The sequence below is a fragment of the Halichoerus grypus genome, chromosome 1 (assembly GCF_964656455.1).
Source record: "Halichoerus grypus chromosome 1, mHalGry1.hap1.1, whole genome shotgun sequence".
NCBI lineage: Eukaryota > Metazoa > Chordata > Mammalia > Carnivora > Phocidae > Halichoerus > Halichoerus grypus.
In genome coordinates, this window is record NC_135712.1 from 162,339,469 (window position 1) to 162,352,116 (window position 12,648).

Consider the following 12,648-nt stretch of genomic DNA (forward strand, 5'->3'; position numbering starts at 1 on the left):
CACGCTCCTCAGGCCTCATTGACAAAGTTGACAACTTCAAACCGCTGAGCCTGTCCAAGCTGGAGGACCCACACGTGGACATCATTCGCCGGGGAGACTACTTCTACCATAGCGAAAACCCCAAGTATCCAGAGGTACGCAGGGGCATGGGCTGTGCACATAGCGGAGATCAGGGCCCTGGGAGTGCTGCCCCTCGGACAACACACAGGTGGCACATTCCTGCTTGGGACTCGGATTTGGTTCAGTTGAATCTGCTTGGCCAAATGAGGTTGGAGGGGAGAAGCCTCAAGGTGATGGGAGCACCTGGGCAACGGTGTGGAGGCGGGAAGAGCGTGGGAGCTTTGGGGTTCGACGGTGCCAGGGACACAGGCCCAGGCTGGCTGCTCCCGGCCTCACTCAGCCCACTTCTCTTCCCAGGTCGGAGACCTGCGCGTGTCCTTTTCCTACGCGGGGCTGAGCGGCGATGACCCTGACCTGGGTCCAGCTCACGTGGTAACCGGCTTTCCCAGGGCGGAGCCAGGCAGGGCCTCCTACCCTTCCCCTGTGTGCGGTGCCCTGAGCACTCAGGACCCTTCCTCCAGGCCACGCGTGCACGCGCCCCCTCTGCATGCGGCCGTACCTCTGAGTGGCTTTGGAACCCTGTGTGCCCCGCAGCTGTCCGGGGCATCCGTGGGCCCCAGCTTACGGGGCTGTCCCCCTGCGGCTTTCCAGGGACCTCCTGATGAGGCCGGTGAGAGTTCTGCCGATCGCATGCAGCTTTCCTCCCCCAGCCCTAGTTTTGGCTCAGCTGCCTGACCATGTCACCTGCAGTCCCAGCCCTAGCCCCAGGCTGCTGCGCTAGGTCCTCCCCCGAGCGTGGAACGAAGCGGCTTCGCCAGGCTCGTGGCTGGCAGGATCTCCTCACTCACTCCTGTGGTGGGCACACCGCGCAAGGGGTGCTGGGCCGGGCCGGCTGATGCCCTCAGCTCTGATGCTAAGGTCTCTGACCAGGTCACTGTGATCGCCCGGCAGCGGGGTGACCAGCTACTCCCCTACTCCACCAAGTCTGGGGACACCTTGCTTCTCCTGCACCACGGGGACTTCTCAGCAGAGGTGAGTCGCTGCTGCCCATCTGTGTGAGCGAGGGGCAGGCGTCTCCCTCCCTCCCTCTCCCTGCCCGTGGTTATTCAGTAAGCGCCCGCACGAGAGGGCGCAGCCAGCGCAGAGGCGGGGGGAAGAAACGGAAGGAGTAAGAGTCATGCAGCGGACTGTGCGGCACGAAGGATAGCAGGGGAGGCCCAGCAGACTCCTCCTTCCCAGGCTTCCCGTCTCCTGCGGGGGGTTGGGGGCTGGGGGGACACTCATCAGAAGAACCAAAGAGTGAGGACCCCCTTGTGCTGAGTGTTGTGAACCGGGGGCGGGTGCCCTGAGAAGCAGACAGGGGTACGGGAGATTGACTCTGACAGTGGTCAGGGCAGGCCTCCCTGAGTGACAGTTTGGCTGTGTCACAAGTGAAGGGAAAGGGGTCAGAGCCAGCAGCATGGGGGGTCAGGCAGTCACTGAGGCAGGAATGGGAGCACCAGGATTACTCCTGCGGATGCCGCCCAGAGAGGAGGCGGGGCTGCCCAGTGGGCAGGGGCTCCCCGTGAGGGGTGGGGGGTTAGAGCCTCAGAGTCCTGGGACTGGAGTGAGGGCCGGCACCCTGTCCCCGTCTGTAAACTGGGGGGGGTCATGCTTCACCCTTGTCCCATTCTTGTGCTGATTACAGTTAGTTCAGTTGCATGCCCTAAAACTTAGCCTCTCTTCTCTAGGCAGAAACCCTTCTCTTTTTTATTTTTTTAAAGATTTTTATTTATTTGAGAGAGAGAGAGAGGGAGAGTGAGCATGAGAGAAAGAGAAAGAGAGAGCGAGTGCACGCACACCAGCAGGAGGAGAGGCAGAGGGAGAGGTGGACCCCCTGCAGAGCAGGGAGCCCGATGCAGGGCTCGATCCCAGGACCCTGGGATCATGACCCGAGCCGAAGGCAGACGCTTAACCGACTGAGCTACTCAGCCACCCCAGAAACCCTTCTCTTTAATGGAAAAATTGTTTTGTGTTGTTGATGAACACAGTGTGTCACCGGTGGGAAATTTTGTTCTTGCGTGGAGCAGAACTGCAGGACTTTTCAATCCATAAGGCATTGAGATGGAAAGGTGGTGGGGAGGGGGCAGGGCGTGGCTGTGGCCCTATGACCCTGTTACTGGCCCTCTGCTGCCATCCTTCTCACTTCAGCCCCCAGCCCCAGGTAGTGATGGGCCCCGCCTTCTCCTTTATCCAGGACCAGGGTGTGACAGGCTGCAGCTCACCTATCCAGTTACCAGCCTCAGGGCAGGGCTGCCACCTCCCACTTGGATGGGCATGAGTCACCCTTTCCATCGGCAGCTCTCAGCGAGTTTCTAAAATTAGGAGGCCCTGCCCAAGCCTCCTTTGTCCGGCAGCTCCGGCCCCACCCCACACTTCAGCCTCCTGCAGGTGGAGGTCTGGGTCTCCCAGTTGTTTCCCCAGAGAGGAGTGGCCTCCAAGCTTCCCAGGAGGGAAGGCTCAGACTGGGCTGACGACTGTGGGCCTCCGGCACAGTGTCTGGGGTCTCTGCCAAGCGGGGAGAGAAGGCCCTGAGGTGGAACCCGAACCCTGCGAGTCAGCACACCCAGATTCTAGTCCCAGAGGCAGGAGGGCTCAGCGTGGACAAGTGTGGACACTGGAGACAGCCCCCAGCTCAAGCCACACTCTGCCTTGTGTGGGCTACAGGACCTTAAGCCAGTTGTTTATCCTCTTGGAGGATAAGAATTATGATCCCTACCTTATTTGGTTGTTGTAAAGATTATGCATCCACTTATTCCGAGTCTCAGTTTCCTTATCTGTACACTGGAGATAAGTGTGTCTACCTTGTGAAGTTAGTTTGAGGACTAAGTAAAGCAATACTGGAAAGCACTGAGGACAGCAGCTAATAGATGGTAGGCAGTAAGTGTTAGCTGCTGTTACTGTTATTGTCCTAGATAATGACGGGGGGCTCTCTAAGGAAATGGCATTCACGCTGACATCAGAACAATGTGTAAGAGCTGGCCAGGCATGACTGGGGGCAAACCTGCTCCAGGCAGAGCTAGCACATGTGCAAAGGCCCGGGGGCAGGAGGAGGACCCTTGACCTGCTCCCGGACAGGCGGCAGGGTCTTGGCAGGTGGCCGTGGGGAGAAGGTGGTGGAAGCAGGGAGGCCAGTGGGGAAGAGGCTTCTGCAGTGGTCCTGGTGAGAGAGGGTGATGGTGGTGAGCGATTTGGGGAAATGGGGACACAGCATTGACAGGACTTGCTGATGGGCCGGATGGGAGGTGGTCCCTGCGGGGAGGAGCGAGCCAAGTGTGTGACACCCCAGTTTTGGCTTGTGCAGGCGGGAGGTGGCTGTAGCATTTGCTGAGGTGGACTCAGCAGAGAGGAACAGGTCGGGGGGATGGGGGAGGCTGCAGGGTCGGTGTCGGACGGCACAGTGGGCAGTGGAAGGCCCAGGGCTGCAGCTCGAAGCCGGGGGGTGGGGGGGCACCGCCCGGGCGGCGCCAAGGAAATGGATGGAGCTGGCAGGGAAGGCGCGAGACTGAATCCGCTGCAGAAGTGCAGCGTGCAGAGGGCAGCCCGCTGAGAAGCAGGGGGCACGCGGAGAGCGAGGTGTCCCGGAGTCACGGGAAGGGCATCCGAGGTGAAGCACCACACATGACACTGTCGGGGGGGGGGCGGTGAATGACCCCAGAAAGGAAGCACTGTCGTAGGGAGGGCTGGGTGCATTCCAGCTGACGCAGTGGGCCAAGGACTCCTGACCTTGCACACTGCTGTCTTCTGCCCCGTCCTGTGCTGTGCCGCTCGGGCCGACGCTTAGGCCTGGGTGGGAGAGGTGCCCTTACCTCCCCTCGTCTGCTTAGAAATGGCCAACAGCTCCTAGCTTGGCGTGGAATGTACCCCTCAGCACCTGCGCCGCCAACTGGGGAGGCTGGGGGCCCCTCAGAGACATGAGGCGTGATACCCGCCCCCCACCTTGTCCTGCAGGAGGTGTTCCGTAGAGAACAAAAGAGCAACTCCATGAAGACATGGGGCCTGCGGGCCGCTGGCTGGATGGCCATGTTCATGGGCCTCAACCTTATGACCCGGATCCTCTACACCCTGGGTAGGTGTGCGGAGACAGGTCGGTGGGTGGGGGGGTGGTCCTGCTCACCCTCCTGCAGCCCGTGTGCCTTCTCTGCTTCTCACACCGCCCCTGGCCCTTTCCGGCCTGCTGCAGTGATCCTCGGGGCAGAGACCGGGCATTTGGCCATGTCCGTGTCCCACTGCACGGCACTGGGATGAATGGGCCGAGGAAGGCAGACACGAGAGACAGGTGCTTCAGGGGTGGGGGTGGGGGTGCCAGCTCCTAGGAGGGTGATACAGGCCTCGTGATCTGAGGGTCTGGTCCGTCTGGCCCCAGCTCTCCTGCTCCTTCCTAGCCCTTCACTCCACGAGTGAGTGGGCACGGCGAGGAGACTAGCCAGCCTTTTGAGCCAGACCCAGAATCGGTTACGTCAGAGCTCTGGACACCTGGGCCGTTCCCTTTCCTGTCTCAGCTTCAGTTACCTCACACCTCATGGGCAGAGTTTTGTGAATGTTTGGCAAATAGGAAACACCCCAAACCATAATGCTTCCCTCCCCCACCCCAAGACCTGGGCTCGATTTGGGGCAGCCAACAAGTTGGAGCACAAGGCAGAGTGCTGGGCCGCTCACTTGGCCCGGTCGGCACCCGTGAGCCCAGCAGTTGCCAAGTGACCCAACCTGGCGTAGGACTGAGGCCCCGGGTGGTTGAGTAAGTGCTAGCCCCACACTGTTGATCTGGGAGCATGGCGCATCTCAGGGGACTTGCATGCAGGCCTTTACCTCATCCGATGATTGCGTCCAGCCTGTGCTGGGCCCCACAGAAACCTCTGCCCCATTTACCCTTTCCCGCTGGGAAGAGGTCTGGCCACAGTACCTCCCAGGCTAGGAGGGAAAAGCACAGTTCCTCCCCTCCAAGGCTTTCTCTGGACCGCTGAGTTGGGCTCAGAACAGCCAGCCGCATCTTGTGCACCATTTGGGAGAGATCGGAATCTGATCAGAATCCTCCATCTTCCCTTTGCACTGAGCCCCTCCTGGCTGTGTGACCTCGGGCAGGCCTTTTCCCCACTCGGAGCCTCATCCCCTATCGTGGGAGTCCGGCTCAGAGGGCCCTCTGATTCGCTCCTCATCTGGAACGCTGACGCTCAGACCCAGGACAGATGTCAGAGCGCAGAGGGGTGAGAAGTGCAGGTGGGGTGACTGGGGAAGCTACAAGACAGAAGCACTCGTTCACTCCTCTGTTCGGGCAGTAAGTACTTATTGAGTGCCTGCTGTGTGCAGGACCCTGCTCTAGACCCTGGAGACTATGCGGTGAGCAGGACAGACAAGGTCCCTGTCCTCTCAAGGCTCAGAACCATGGCTGAGAGCTCAGCTCTGGGCTCACACCGTCTTGGATTTAAATCCTGGCTCTGGCACTTTCTAGCTCCAGGACATTGGGCAAGTTGAACTGCCTGGGCCTTGGTGACCTTGTAGGAAAAATGAGGGTAAGAACAGTACCAGCCTCCCTGGGCAGGCACGAGCATTTGAGGAGATGGTCCACATAGTGCCCAATGCATGTCAATGCACAAAAACACGAACTCTGCTTATTAGGGGGGCCAAGGTGGGCAATATGTGGGAACAGACCAAGATGAGCCAAGAGGTGGCCTGCAGGGTCCTGTAGTCATGGCAGGGCAATAGGCCTTGCTCTGCAAACCCAGTGGCAGCAGACCGCTGGGGCCTCCTGGAACTGAGGGAAGGTTCCCCCTGGAACTGAGGGAAGGTTCCCCCCATGGACTGACGTCAGCTACGGGATGCCAACCTGGAGGGGGTAGACAGGCCAAGGACAGTGTAAGTCCAGATGGATTCGCTGGATCCTAGACTTTACCATATTGGGCCAGTAGCCAGTGAAATCCTTGAGGTGGGGGGCCGGCTCAGGCTTATTTCCCTCCGCCCTGCACAGAGCTGGGCACAGAGATAATTGGTAATGACTTGAGTGAACAAACACCTCCAGGAATGGCCGAGGAGCCCAAACAGGCACCCACAGAAGGTTCTGCCCAGTCTCCTTTGTGAGTGTGCAGCAAATGGAATGTGCCACCATCACGGGCAGATGTCTTCTATTGGCCTCAGACTGATAGCAACATCCATAGTTTTAGAGGCGACAGGGCACTTCCACCGGCCTGCTCCCGGGAGCGGCGCGTGGGGCGAGGGGCGAGGGGCGCACGCCTTACCTGCGTCCTCCAGCTCTCACAGGAGGCTGTTTGCCTTCCGCCCCGAGCCCTCTCCTGTCCCGGACCAGGCAACACGGGCCCATCCTCGTCTACAGACGGGAATGATCTGCTCACCTCTGTGACACAGAGCGTGGTGGCCTCGGAAGCCTCACCACCTTTCTCTTCCTCACAGTGGACTGGTTCCCTGTCTTCCGAGACCTGGTCAACATCGGCCTGAAAGCCTTTGCCTTCTGCGTGGCCACCTCGCTGACCCTGCTGACCGTGGCGGCCGGCTGGCTCTTCTACCGGCCCCTGTGGGCCCTCTTCATTGGCTCTCTGGCCCTGGTGCCCATCATCATTGCTCGGACGCGGGTGCCATCCAAAAAGCTGGAGTGAATCAGGCCCCGGCACCCGCCCCACACCTGCATGATCCTCAGGATCCAGCTCCTTCCCCCGCCCTCCCCTCCCCCCAGCCCCTCTTGACGTCGAGTCAGTCTGGGTTCTGCGCCTGCTCTGCTCCTCAAGGGGCCAGACTTGGCAGTGTGCATGGAGGTCAGGTTTGGTGTTCACCGGGTCACGTCTTCCCCACCCTTTTGCTTGCCAGCGGGCGGCTCTGGAGCGCAGAAGGCAGCTCTTGTCTGGCGGTGTGACAGGCCTTCTCCTTGCTTCCTTCCCTTCTCTTGGGACCGGGTGTGGCCGGTTCACGTGTTTCGCTTAGCTGAAGTCTGCAGACAGGGAGCTGGTGACACTCCGCACAGACCTGCTGCCCGGTCACTCACTGCCCCTCCTCCTTGGAGACAGGTGCCAGGGCTCTGCCCCAGCTGCCACCCGCTCCGTGAGCCCCCGGGGCCAGCGTCCTCGGCTGTCCCTGAGCAGTGCTGAGCGCCAGGACAGACTAAGCGCGCACCCCCCCACACACGGGTGCCACACACCCAGTCTGGGCACAGAACCCGCCTTGGTGCTTAAAAAAGAACACCACCACTGAGGTCATTGGGAGCAAAATTGGACATTTGGTGGGCCTAAGATGGATGTTATGGTTTGGCAAGAACTTGTTCGTGTGTAGGACTTCCAAAGGTCCCGTCGGTTATGTTTGCCTTTGTTACACTTCATGGGTAATCTACCCGAAGAAATTTAAAATCTTTAAATTTCAAGATTTAAAGAAACAAAGCACTGCTTGAATGATGAGCAATTCAGACTGTTACAGAAAAACTCCCTGTAATCTGTCCGTTGAAGTTAATTCAGGCACAGGAAGGTATTACACCGGGGTGTGACGTGCTGGCTTAAAAAAGTTACCTCTGGCAGTACTCGGGGCCAGTGGGAGGCCTGAAGATGCTCCTGAAGCCAGTGTCAGCCAAGGGATTCCACTCTGGGAGGAGATGGGATTTGTACAAGGTGGAGAAAGGCATTTCCTTTCATCCTTTGGCTTCAGAAACTACCGATTTCCTTGAAGATGAATTTTGAGTTTTTAGTCAACCTTTAAGGAAGAGGCTGGAAGCTTTCTGATCCTAAGTGGGCTCCCTCAGAGTGACCCCCATCAATCTGAATCAGGAACCGGAGGCCTGACCTGAGGCTTGTGCAGCTCTCGGACCTCATTCCTTTCATGGAGGGGTGTGGGGTGGGGGCTTTTGGGTTAGCCGCTGGGCCCCGGCACCTGCCTCTGAGTGACTCCTGTCACGTCCACGTCTGCAGCTTCACTCCTACGTACAGTCTACCTGCACTTCACCCCGTCCCCTCTCACCCCCACTGAAAGAGCAAGTATGTTTGTCACTTTGATGGTTTAAAAGATCTTTCCTGTACCCTTTACCTTTTTATGACTTGGACTTGTTCTGCCTGGCTGGGAGCGGCTACTTTCGCAAATTAGTCAGTGGCTGAGTAAGTGATCGGAACTCCTGAAACCAGCAGCCTCACAATCTCTCGTTAGCCTGCGAGGTCTGTGGTGTGGCTTGAGATTCTTCACACCGACAACAGCCGGCCCCAGAGATGACTTCTCTGGACTTAAGAACTGAAATAGTATTCACTCCTGCAGTTGTCACTGAATCTCTCAACTCTTAAAGGATGCTTCTGGAAATAAATACAACTAGGTGGTAGCTACATACAAAATCTGTGGGATTTGGTTTGTGTAACTTTTCCTAGTACAGATTTTAAATTACTACGAATTTCAATAGTGTTTTTAAAGGGCAAAAGAATGTTAAGAAATATTTGAAGTCTTTGGGAAACCATGAAATTTGTATTATCTTTGTATTTTTTGAAAAAATTCAAAATAAATTTCGAAATAGCTTTTACAGGACCTTGCCGTTACTCTTTTTTTTGAAATTTCTATCTTAAACAATTCAGCCGTAGAATTAAGAACTGTATGAATTTTTAGAATTCAGTTCTTAAGTAGCTTTTAGTGGTTAAAATAGGTTTCAATTTTTCTTAAAAGGGCAACTCGGTATTTTTAGCACTTAGAAGCCTTATCTACCAAAGCCCACTTAGTTTTGGATTGATTTAAAGGACTCAAACGTCCCCCAGCTTCAGAATGCGTCAGAGGAGGTGGCTGGAGCCACAGTGGGACATCGTGTGACCCCCCCCCCACGCCGGGCCTTAGGTTGGCACAGACCCGAGTTCCAGCGCCCAGCCTACCACGGCCTGGCTGTGTGACCGTGGCGAGTCTGCGATCTCTGGGTCTCAGCTTCCTCATCGTGAAAATGGCTTTTGTCCCTACGGCGCCGCGGCAGGGGCTCGATGAGCTCAAGCCCACGAAATGCCTGATGGACGGCCCAGCAGCTTTTCCCTTTTCCCTCCTGTTCGGAAGCAATAGGCAGCCGCTGAGGGGCCACTCTGGAGCTGACAATTTGTGTACTTTTTGTGACAAGGTTTGAAGCAGGTGATTTCCCAAAACCTTCCTTCTCAGACCTGAGGTTCTGTTCCATCACGCCTCCAATGAACTGGGTATCTGCCCGAAGAACAAGTTGCTGACTTCCAGGACAGAGTGCGCTCTGGCGCCGGAAGCGCGAGGCCCTGCGGTTTCCATGGCGACCCCGGTTGTTTCTCCACACCAGCCTCCCAGCCAAGCTCTCGCTGCCGATGAGTCACGCCCCAAGTGTTTTGTTTGTTTCCCTTGGAGAGAACTGGCTCAGAGCTTTAATGGCTCCCGTCAAAGGTTAAGTAACAGCTCTCCTCGCTGAAACGTAGGAAGAAAAATTTCCATGTGTGGAATGAGGAGTTCCCGGTCTACCTGAGAACCAAACCTGGTCTTTAGTCTCAACACGCGCACAAATCACTCTGTCATGCAGGTGTTCTTAGCTGACCATAAATCTGGAAGAAAAGGCAGAGCTGAGTCTTTTTAGATAAATGTTTTATTTCTTCCTCAAAATGTTACAAAAGTTATTTCTCCTGAATTATCTACAATGCATAGAGCTTTTATAAACTTATCCATAATGAATAAAATCTAGCCGAACACTGATCCACTTTGACTAACATTTCTTTAACTCTCAGTGTTTTTCCTTTTCTTCCCTGATTTTAGCTCTTTGTTCCAGTCTTCTGCCACCCTGAAGCATCACTTCCAAAAAGGAGATCCCACCCCCCCATTAATCTGAGATGCCCGTCCTTCCCACCTGCTCCCCGCCACACTACGAAGGGGCAGCGTCAGGCAGTGTGAGCACACCCGGCTGAGGGGAAAAGGCCTGGCCCACAGAGAAAGGGTCCCACGTCTGCAGGAGAGGCGAAAGCACGAGGGTCTGACAGATGAAGAACTCACCTAGAAGAAGGGGCTGGTGCATTTCTAAATCGCCCAGTGGTTTCTGTAAAAAAACGGACTCACGTTTCCGAAGGTGGGCCGAGCAATGTCTAGGTGGCAGGGGAGTCTCCTGGGAAGTGTTCCGTGGCTCAAAGCATAGGACGTGGGAGCGGACAGCTTTGAAAGCCCTACCCTGGGTCTATGTGACAAGGCCCGGGGCCAGCCCAGACCCACGGCACCACCTCAGCTTGACCCCCCTGTCCCCCGGCCCTCGTCCGTGGTGCACGCAGCTTCTGGGTCTTCTCAGAGGAGACACCACCACCACCAGGGCCCTGCGTAGCACAGGGTGCGACAGGTGGCCACCCCCATCACAGCCTCTCAAAGGGGAACAGGTGGGAGGCCGCGGCCGCCTTCTCCCTCTTGGTCTTCTTAGGGCACTTTGGCTTCTGCTCTTCTTCAGCCTCTCGGTTTTGGGGCCAGGAGGCAGCCAGGATCCTTGATGCTTCTGCTTGAGAGCTGGTCCCCTCCTCTTCATCAGAAGAGAGTCCATCTCCGGCAGGTGCTTGGGGAGCTCCTGCCTCACTCTGGAGAGGGGGGGACAACGGCAGCCGGGAGTCAGCCATCAGATGGCAGGGAGCCCCGCCGGGGGGCAGTCAAGCCCCCAGCAGCAGCCTGCCCTGAGCCAGTGACTCTGGGAGGACAGGGGCACCACGTGGGGCTGGGGGAGCCTCGCACTGGGGACTCCGCCAAGCAGGTACTGGAGAACTTGCTCTGGGCTCAGGGCTGGGAAACGCAGAGATGTTTACGCAGGAGACTGCCCTCAAGGAGCATACAACCCGACCTAGGAGATCCCAGGACTGGTGCTTTGCACTTCTTTACCTCACTTCTGCACAAAAGCGCACTCATGTCTTTAACTGCCCCGGACCAGCTCTCCTTGCCAAGTGCTCCGAGGAGACGCTCCCTGACTGCGGGGCCAGCTGGGCTGGGGAGCTGGGCATGGAGGGTTTAGCTGCGCGAGGTGAGAGCACGTGGGGGGACGGAGTCAACATAAAGCCTGGTGAGAGGTCACCAAAGGGATGTGAGGGAGGAGTCTGACAAAAATAGTTTGCCACTTTTAAAGGCAAACTGGCAGCAGTTCGGGGTTGGAGACGGGGAGACAACAGGTGCGGTTTTGGCTGTTCCCAGAGCACATTTCTGTGTCTGACCCAATCCTGATCTCACCACGCAGCCGCGTGGAGGGGCCTCTCTGCCCCTCTGGGAGCCCTTTGAGGACTGCATGTCAACTCCGCACAGGTTGGCCCAGGCCGGGGCAGGTGCCATGAAACGTGACTTAAGTGAGCAACCCCAGGCCTGGAGGACGGCCACAGGCGCAGGGAGCCTGTCTCTCCCTGGATCGGTTTAGCACGAGATCAGACCCCTGGCAGACACCTGCTTGTGGCAGACAGGAGCAGGACAGGGATGTCGGGGTCGGGCTGGGGGCTGGAAGAGCCAGCTGAGGTGGACTCCAGGGACACCTTTCCCAACAAGGTTAGGACACAGATGTCTCAGAGACACAGGACTGTGGTGTCAAAACACAAGGCATCTCTGGGCAGAATCCGGGCCCACAGTTCTGGGTCCCCTTCTCCCACCTGGGCTTGTCTTCTTTCCAAAAGAGCCGCACTGACCTTGTCCCCATAGCGAAGCTTCAGCCTCTCCCGGATGAGCAGTCCCCTGACCAGCAGCTTCCAGTTCCCCAGGGCCCGCTTCTCTCTTTTCTGCCGGCAAAATGAAACGGAGAACACAAAATGTTAAGTACTGTCACTTTCAGGAGAAGTATCAAGATGGAATCTATGAACATATAAAGATCCAAAATAAGACTTTTTGGTTAAAAGAGTCCCTCAACCATGCCGAGTCTGTTTTAAAAGGAATGTGATTTATAAAGTGATGCACATAAAAGGCAGCAAAACAGAAGCCTCTTTTTAACTGGTAGCGACTCTAACATCTTTGAGGAGGAGGCTTGGACCACAGCAGTTCCCTTCAGCAGAGGCAGGCGTGGACAGCAGGTGCAGTAGCCCCTGGAGCCGGGGTCCAGTACATGGTGGACACGGATGCTGGATGGTGAGGTGGAGGCAGGACCCTGTTTATCCGGGGCTGGCTCCCTAGGGTGCCTTCCTCAAAGTCCGAGAGCTGGAAAGAGCTTTGGGGCACGTGGCCTCTACTGTTTTAACCCACCATCAAATGAGGCACCTGCCCCACCTGGGGGCTCGTGTTCCCCTGCCACTCTGCTTTCACACCTCAGGCCCCCGCCCTGGCCAGATGGCTCACCTCCTTCTCCCGCTTCTCAATGAGCGCCTGCTCGTTCTCCCAGGCGGCCAGGAGCACATCTTTGTATTCCTCGCAGACAATGTACCCGTCGGTTCTGTAAGCACGCAACGCGGACGGCCTCACTTGAGGCTGCCGCCTGCTCCGGCCTCTTCTCCCCCTTGCGGAGGCCGGCCAGCGGCTCCCAGGCGCTCGGAGCCCTAAAGGCTTTCCGGCGTCAGGCGCCGTGATCCCAGCCACAGCCGCTGACAGCACCCATGCACCAGGCAGGCCTGTGGACTCTGGCACCGCGTCCTCCCCAGGCCCCCCGCCCCGGGC

At 57.3% G+C, this 12,648-nt stretch overlaps 2 protein-coding genes across 4 annotated transcripts in view; one reads left to right on the forward strand and one right to left on the reverse strand.

Moving 5' to 3' along the window:
* TMEM43 (transmembrane protein 43) overlaps window positions 1-9,756 on the forward strand; it is a 19,017-nt gene extending 9,261 nt beyond the window's left edge. Inside the window, exons 8-12 of the mRNA XM_036073659.2 lie at window positions 13-134; window positions 418-492; window positions 991-1,092; window positions 4,051-4,168; window positions 6,505-9,756. Coding sequence (XP_035929552.2) covers window positions 13-134; window positions 418-492; window positions 991-1,092; window positions 4,051-4,168; window positions 6,505-6,707 — 620 coding nt within the window. The 3' untranslated portion in view covers window positions 6,708-9,756. The remainder of the gene's footprint in view (window positions 1-12; window positions 135-417; window positions 493-990; window positions 1,093-4,050; window positions 4,169-6,504) is intronic.
* Window positions 9,632-12,648, reverse strand: part of XPC (XPC complex subunit, DNA damage recognition and repair factor) — a 35,941-nt gene continuing 32,924 nt past the window's right edge. For 2 of the 3 annotated variants that reach the window (XM_036073655.2, XM_036073656.2), the window contains exons 14-16: window positions 12,334-12,427; window positions 11,694-11,783; window positions 9,632-10,613 (exon numbers count right to left, since the gene is read on the reverse strand). In XM_036073655.2, the coding sequence (XP_035929548.1) occupies window positions 10,398-10,613; window positions 11,694-11,783; window positions 12,334-12,427 (400 nt within the window). In that variant the 3' untranslated portion in view covers window positions 9,632-10,397. The remainder of the gene's footprint in view (window positions 10,614-11,693; window positions 11,784-12,333; window positions 12,428-12,648) is intronic. The other variant, XM_078074671.1, reaches the window with a different exon arrangement.